This window comes from Pyricularia oryzae, chromosome 6 (genome assembly GCF_000002495.2).
Source record: "Pyricularia oryzae 70-15 chromosome 6, whole genome shotgun sequence".
In the NCBI taxonomy this organism is placed as follows: Eukaryota; Fungi; Ascomycota; class Sordariomycetes; order Magnaporthales; family Pyriculariaceae; genus Pyricularia; species Pyricularia oryzae.
The window spans coordinates 4,120,076-4,127,950 of record NC_017853.1 but is presented as its reverse complement, the minus strand read 5'-3'; the positions used below and the strand labels follow the sequence as shown (position 1 = coordinate 4,127,950).

Genomic DNA, 7,875 nt, shown 5'->3' with positions numbered 1-7,875 from the left:
TTCATCCTCGCCGTCTGTTGCGTTGGCCTGCTCGTAACCCTGACTCGTCCACCCCCAATCCGTTACCCCATTAATATTAATAATACAATTTTAAACCACGCACAACTCCCGCATTTCTGCTCCAAATCAATCGTCCTTTTGCTTGATTGTGCATGGCGCCTAAATCTATCGCTGGTTCAAATTTTGAAGCGATACGATTAAAAAAAGTCAATGCCCCGTAACCTTCTAATAAATCCATTGCCCCGTACCCCCTGTTATCATCCCTGCAGCCTTGGCGTCCACACAAAATCCATCGTCTCGTTGAAGGAGACGATCAGGTATTACTGGTTAGGTATTACTGGTTAGGTATTACTGGTTAGTTAATGTTTCGTAACCCTCTAGTAAATCCAATGCTTCGTACCCCCTGCCATCATCCCTGCAGCCTTGGCGTCCACACAAAATCCATTGTTTCGTTCAACGAAACAATCAGGTATTACTGGTTAGACTCCCACCAGCTACTTATAAATTGGAAAACGGGGCAAAAATGCGAACCTCAACCAAGATGTGCCATGGCAGATTACCTGGCGGCTGAAGAGCTTCTTTTAGCAATCCTGTCGCCAGCTGAGCCGCACACCAATGTGTAATCTGCAGCTTATCGTATCACACATGGTTTTTGTACCGATCCCGCACCAGTTAAAGGGTTTGGTGAAGGTTGAGAAAGCGGATCCCTCCGGAGGTTATCCGCTTCTGGAAATAGGTCCGCCATCTTCGCGCTTTCCCAGCCTAAATCCCCTCGTGTTGGCTTGGCACTTTCTTAGAATCTGGACGGGCTGAAACTTCATGCTTTCGCTCCCTGGCACAAGCAACCACACCACCAACACGCCACATTGTAAACTAACCCCCTGCCTTGGGGTTTCCTCGAAGAGAAGCGGCGTATCTACAGTAGACGAGTGAATGAGAGCGAAAATATAAATTATAAAAAGGGGTTGCTGTTGGTTAGTCCTTGCCAGGCAATCTAAAGAAGCGTTCCAATGTGGTACGGTTCCATTGTTGTCAACATGACATTTAGAAAACTCGGCGAATAACCCTTCTCCATTTAACTTCTTTTCTCTTTTTACATGTGGTGTTAAGCTCAAGAATGCTCCCCTTTGTTACCGTACATTCAGTTGTCAGGAGATCCCATATTTGACATTTGCATAAAAACCGTCGTAATGTACTCCACATACGCACCCCCACACCCGCCCTTGTTTACAGTAGAGGGATTGACCCCCGGATGCGACCGGATTCAAAGTCAATCTTGCCGGGGCTGTCAATGCCTGTTAAATCCAGTAAATTCGAGCTAATGACCCGTGGGCTGAGCGAGCAATCTCGGGTAGTCGGGAGAACTCGGTCATTGTATAGATTGACAAGGAACCAAATACCCTGTTTACGTGGATCGCGAAGGGTGGTGTGCAACCATAAAAGGCGAACTCTTTGGTTTTTGATCAACCAACAACCGCCTTGTTCGCCACCTGCTCGAACCGTTCCATTGCGTCTTGCACGATTTTCATCAGTTATATTGCCACCGGGCACATTTCGTTATGCATACCCAGGTTACGATGCTGGCCGCAAGCGCCTGTAAGCAGGGCCGGGCACGAACCCGGTCAGGCTCGATTCGCTTCTATGCCCTTGTTTTCCGCTGTGTAAATAGAAAAAAAATAGAAAGCGCGCCGAGATACCCCTCGGGAGGTTGCTAACGGCCGGCTAATGAGCCGGGCCGAGCCCGGCGTTAAATAATAATACTACTACTACTACTACTACTAGCACTGCTGTGGTTCTCTGCATTCTTGCACTAGGCGAGATCTGTTTCCACAAGGATCGTATTCCCGATATCGTTCCCACCTTCGGTGAGATGCATAGCATAGGCTCCCTTAACTCTCAGCCATGCGGTTCTCGAGGTTCCCCGGCCTTTCAAAACAATGTGCCGTCGCACCCAAAACGCAGCAGGCGAGCCTCCTTCCAAAGTTCTGCTTCCACGTCAGGGCCGAGGAGAAACATAGACGTAACACCAGGTCTACATTATCTGGCCAACGCCATCGACGTTATTGGTAATCAAATGGCAGGCATGTCTATTTGGCACGTGTACGCAAATATCCTGGCTGGTTTTTATTACGGCCAGCTAGGGAGGGTTATGGAGAGTTACTGGCAGATCCATTATACCTGCGTCAAAGTCCAGCATCTTTTCAGGAAATGTATCGTTTCCCTTTGGTATGAAAATGGCGTTGTTTTGGTTGCTAACGTTTCTGTCAAGCCACTTTTCTCGTTTTACCAGTGCCAACAGGAAAGAACAGGACGTTAAAGACATTCGATACTACCTAATTTACTGGACTTGCATGCAATTGGAATGGTGCGTCGATCTTTTAGCCCCCCCCCCCTGTTTTGTTACCTTGTTTTATTGTTAATACTGACTTGTTTGCAGTGATATTGTCGCCGAGTTAAATTTGCAACAGTCGGGCATAGGTAATTACGAGCAGAGCATACCACACCCCAAATTGGAACATATAATCGAGTCGTAATTCTGAGGGTAGGTTTGGGGGCCCGATCCTCACACGCTTTAAAATGAAAATTAAAAAAATGGTTAATTATAAAAGGCATAAATATCCCATCCACCGCATTAATAAACCCATAAATAACTTTTAATGCTCCCCGCTATTATTAAACTGTAATTACATAAATAACCCTTTTAATTTAAATATTTCTAATTATAAACGCAATTTAATAACCTTTATTACAAATTAAAAAATACCATGCCAAAAGAAACCAGTTTAAACCACATTTTGCCCAAGCAATTTTAATATAAAAACCAAATCAAATATCTTATATTAAAACCATTTAAACATCAACAGCTATTACTACCGTCTCATATCATTCCACAATATACTTTTGAATTAACGCCGCTTTATCTGTTTATTTGCCCCTTTTATTCGCCTTTTTCATTCAATTATCATTTTACCCAATACGAAAAAATGCGTTTTTCATTCGCTTTTGCCCTTCTCTTAAACTGCGGTGGAATCGCTGCTCTCACGCCTTTTGAGGCCTGTTACAATGACTGTATCAATGGGAGATTGCCCGACGTCGTTTTTGAACCAAACGATACAGCCGCTATAAAACATAATATGTGTGTTTTGAAGTGCAATGCCGTCGAAGGGCATCCCTCGAAGTGGAAATTGATGAGTTAGTTTGCATATGGAAAAACTACGACCCAACATTTGCGAATATGGTGGTGGGATTTTGGTATATTTTTCATGTTACTTTTTGTTTACGGGCGGAATCGGGCAAATATGGGAGCGTTCGGCGGAAATTTACGTGTATAACCACGTAAATTGGGAAAGCGATGCAAATTTTTCAACAAAATTTATGCGATATTGGATAACGTGGATATACAGTATGTGGGCCAGGACAGTATGTGGACAAATCAATTTTGCTATTAAAGAGTTTAAATTTTCCCAAAATGCTAGTATTTGTCACGGCCAGGGTAAGCATAGCACGGAAGCTAGTCTATTGGCGCCTATCGACGAAGATTCTACTCTGAGGAGAGGAAAGGAAACAAACAAAGTTCTGAGCTTGACGCGACGTCGATAAAGGTATCACCCTGGTGGGTCGTTGGTCCAGGGTCAGGGTTAGGGTCTGGTGATCTCATGGTCCAAATGTCACACTACCCCCTTCCAAACCTCGTATGTCGACGCAGGAGATCATGCGAGGCTCTTGTCAAGTTAACCATGTCGTCGCTTTTTCCTTTTACCGTTTAACTCTCCATGCTCCGCCACGTTATCCTCCTGATTCGGTTCGTCCAACTTATCCTCGGCAGCGGCTTTTATCCAGATTGCCAATCGCTTCGGCGGTCCTGCGGCATCTTTGTACTTCTTGTGGAAGTCGTCAAGGGCTGTCGCTGAATTCTTGAAGTTTTCAGCCGGGTACCACGTGTCGTCTGGATCACATCCTTGCCATGCGACCTGGTATTGCAATATCTTACTCCGGCCAAATAATCGGGACGCTAAAACTTTATCGACCACAAACTCTGGTTCTCCGTTAATCTCTTCTGGCGGAGGCGGCTCTCTTTTCTGTTGTGGTAATGGGTCCATTGCGGCTTTGCGGAGGCGGTCTGCGTGGAACAAATTTTTTCCTTTAAACGATTCAGGTACGTCCAAAACATAGCTATATCCTCGTTCTTCTAGAATCTGCCATGGTCCGGTCCACTGTGAATCCAATCTGGTCGTCGGTGCGGTCGTCGGAAACCCTTTTTTCTTAACGAAAACATAGTCGTTAACCCCAAAATCTACTGGTCGCCGCTTTTTGTTGGCTTGTTCTTCCTGCCTCGCCTGCGTTTTTAGCGCGTTTTGGCGAGCCAACTCTTGGACTTCTTTAGTCTGGCGGACGATCTGCAGCGCTTTTCGTTTCTGGTCTGAATTAACGGTCGTGGTTGGCAGGTCGGTGGACAGCGGGTTTCGGGGTTCGGTCCCGAGCACTACCTTTAACGGGCACATACCAAGGCTGGAATGCCACGCGGCGTTGTGGGCAAAATCCAAAGCAGGCAAATGTACGCTCCAACTGGTCTGGTATTTGTCGATATAAAACCGCAGTTTTTGGTCCAGTTCCTGGTTGGTTATCTCTACGGCACCTTGTGTTTGAGGGTGCAGGGCGCTGCCGTGTCGGTGTTTAGTACCCGTGAGTTTATTTATCGTCGCCATGAATTCGGAGATGAACGGCCCGGCGTTGTCGCTAATCCAAACGAAAGGTAGTCCTAGGAAACGGTATAGGTATCGGTAATATCGGGAGGCCAGGATTTCTGCTGTGTCGGTCTTTTGTCCTGGGATGGTGGCTATCAGGCGACTGAACTTGCAAACGAACACCCACACGTAGTCGTATCCGAACTTGTCTTTGGGCATGTCCTTTCCGTCAACTGCTACATGTTCCCAAACGTAATTCGGTATCGGTAGCGGATGCAATAGGCCCGGGGTCTTGTCGTGTCTGCTTTTATTTCGCTCGCAGTCGTGACAGTTTTTGATGTATTTCCGAATGGTTTGACTTATGCCCTCCCAAAAATACCGTCTTTTGATTATTTGTATCGTCTTGTTCTGTCCTGCGTGGGCGAATATTTTGGGCTCGTGAGCTTCACGGATCAGAGCGGTCCTTAAAAAAATCTGTCCGTCTAAAGTCGTTTCCGGGACGACTAGCTTTCCTTGGTGTTGGCCTAGCTTTTGCTTTTCGTTCTCTTGTCGTATTAGGTCTACCAAATCTGCGCCGCTTACCACGTGAGCGTTTGGGTCGGCAGTGCTGACGGCGGCCACCGTAGGTGTGATCTTCTCAGGTGGGATTAAAATTATTGTTCGTTCTTCTTTTTCCCGAGCTTTAATTGTTGGAAGGTCTGCCGTCTTGCGGGACAGGGCATCGGCGGCTATATTGTCTTTGCCGCGGCGGTACTGAAACGTAATGTTGAAGTTGGCCAGGAAATTTGCCCAACGCACCTGTCGAGTCGAAAGGAGTCGTTTTGTGGAATAGTAAACTAAAGTTTGGTGGTCTGTAACCACGAAAAAGCTTGTCCCTAACAATTCTGGTTTGTAATGTTTCAGCGTTTGAACCACTGCCAGCAGCTCTCGGTCTTGGATCGGGTATGCGCGTTCTGCTGGGGTTATCGTTTTTGAGAAATATCCCACAGGCTTCCATTCTCCACCCGGTTGCTGTTGCCAGATTGCTCCGCCGGTCGCGTTGCGTGAGGCGTCGGTTTCTACCTTAGTCGGTCGGCCTGGGGTAAAAAATGCCATAACCGGTGCATCGCAGGCTAAACGTTTCATTTCCTCAAATGCTCGCCTCTGTTCGGGGCCCATAGCGAATTTGGCGTCTTTCTTCAACAGTCGGTTCAACGGCTCAGCGACGCTGCTGGCATGGTGGCAAAACATTCGAATGTAATTGCACAATCCCAAAAAGGAACGCACGGCTGTTTTGGACGTGAGGTCTTCGAACTTCCAATCGCTAATTGCCTGCAGTTTGTCTGGATCGATACGGATGCCCAGACCTGCGTCCATAACGATGCCAAGATAATCGACCGTGGTAACGTTGAATCGAGACTTTTTAATATCTCCCTGGAGGTCGACTCGGCTTAATCGGTAAATAACCTCTTCTACTTGGTCCCAATGTTCTTCTTCGTTTCCGTCGGAATAAACCAAAACATCGTCGGCGTATGCGCTGGCGAACAAGTCCAAAAGTTCATTTAGCTGAGCGTTGATAAATGACTGCCACCAAGCTGGGCCGACCTTTAGCCCAAAGGGAAGCACCTTCCATTGAAAGGTGCCCTGTCGGGTGCGAAAAGCAGTGAGGTACTCTGAGCCAACCGCCATACGTAACCGGTTAAAAGCTCGAATAATGTCGATTTTTGTAAACCTCTTTGCATTGCGACAATTAAAAATAGTTCCGTTGACATCCGGGGCTGGTACGAATCGATCTTTTAAAAACTGGTTGATCCATCGGTAGTCGGTGCAAAAACGGCGTTCTTTGGAGTGTGGTTTAGGTACGAACAGGACAGGCGCTGGGTCGGCCTGCATACAGGGTTCGATAAACCCAATGCGCAGCAGCTCGTCGACTGTTTCCTTTTCGAGCGGCAGGAATTCCACAGGTGTCCTGTACGTCGGAGGCGATCCTGTTTTCGGCTTGTCTAGCTCCAAAATTACATCGTGCCCTGGGCGATGTGGAGGCAGGTTGGTGGAAGCTACTTTCGAAAAGAATCCCTCCAGGTGAGCGAGTCGGGATGGCAGTTTGCTTCGGACCAGTTCGACATGGTCGGGGTCTTCATCTTCCGGGAACGGGATTGGTTCTCCCTTGTTGGTTTTCCATTGGTACGAACGGCCGACGGCAGATAGGCTGATGGCGGGTTTTTCGGGTCCAATTTCTAACGTGATGGGCTGCGTGGGTATTGGGCACGATTTCCATCGCTTTTGTCGGGGGTCGGTGTCCAGTTTGTGTTAAAGGGCGGCTATATTTACAACGTCTCGGTCCTCACCCAAGACGACCGGAATCGTTGGTCTGGGTTTTAAAAAGGTTGTTTGGCGCCACGGTCGTCGAAGTATTTGCACCCTTTTGGTTTCCCGTTCGAATGCTCGGTCGCGCCGCTCTGCATCGGTTTGTGCAACCGGATCGGGCTTGTCCAACATGTTCGGAAGTCTAATGGCTGGCGAGAATTTTGCCAGCGACGGTGTCCTTTCAGGCCATGCGAACGTTTGCGTTTTCGGGTGGATCCAAACATCCTGTTCAACTAGCCAATCCTGCCCAATAAACATATTATATCCACTTTCCGTCACGTAAAACATTTGGTTGCTGAACCGGCGTCCATCGATTTCCAAGGTCGCTTTTAGTTTGTGCGTAATGCGTCCTGCGTCCTGTTTGCGGTAATCCGACAAAAGTAGCGGGGTTTTTAACCTTTGAAGCCGGGCTCCTAGCCGTTCTGCGGCTTGTTCAGCGATTGCTGGGCTGATTAAAAGAGAAATATCTGCTCCGGTGTCACAAAGAGCTTTAACTGATAGTGCTACGCCATTAACCTGTATCTGAGTTCGAATGATGAAAGATTTAGGTCGTGGGTTACTACCAATCTGAGCTATCGTAGACATCTGGACCACCGAGGAGGCTTGCGGCGGTCTCACTCTTTTCCCGATTCGTCTGTGGTTTCCGAATCTAAGCTACTCGTTTGTTGTTTCGGCTTCACTGTTTTGACATCCCTTATTCTCTCTTTTTCGGGACAATCTTTGGAATTATGGCCACCCCTTCCGCACATGAAACAGGTGTTGGCATCCCAATGCGCCTTTTTCTCCTTATAAGTCAGTGAGCGACCGGCCTTAGCTATCGTGATTGGTTCCGTTCTATCCCCTT

The 7,875-nt window shown here is 47.4% G+C and overlaps 1 protein-coding gene across 2 annotated transcripts; it reads left to right on the top strand.

Moving 5' to 3' along the window:
- Positions 1–1,577: 1,577 nt before the first annotated feature.
- Positions 1,578–2,697, top strand: MGG_17845 (the record flags this gene model as incomplete). 2 transcript variants are annotated; one of them, XM_003720408.1, is made up of 4 exons in its annotated part: positions 1,578–1,621; positions 1,783–2,210; positions 2,270–2,365; positions 2,438–2,697. In XM_003720408.1, the coding sequence occupies 3 exons, from the start codon at positions 1,578–1,580 to the stop codon at positions 2,335–2,337; spliced, it is 540 nt and encodes a 179-aa protein (XP_003720456.1). In that variant the 3' UTR covers positions 2,338–2,365; positions 2,438–2,697. The 2 variants fall into 2 exon arrangements, with proteins under 2 accessions (XP_003720456.1, XP_003720457.1); XM_003720409.1 differs by having other exon boundaries at positions 1,783–2,365.
- Between the last annotated feature and the right edge of the window lie 5,178 nt (positions 2,698–7,875).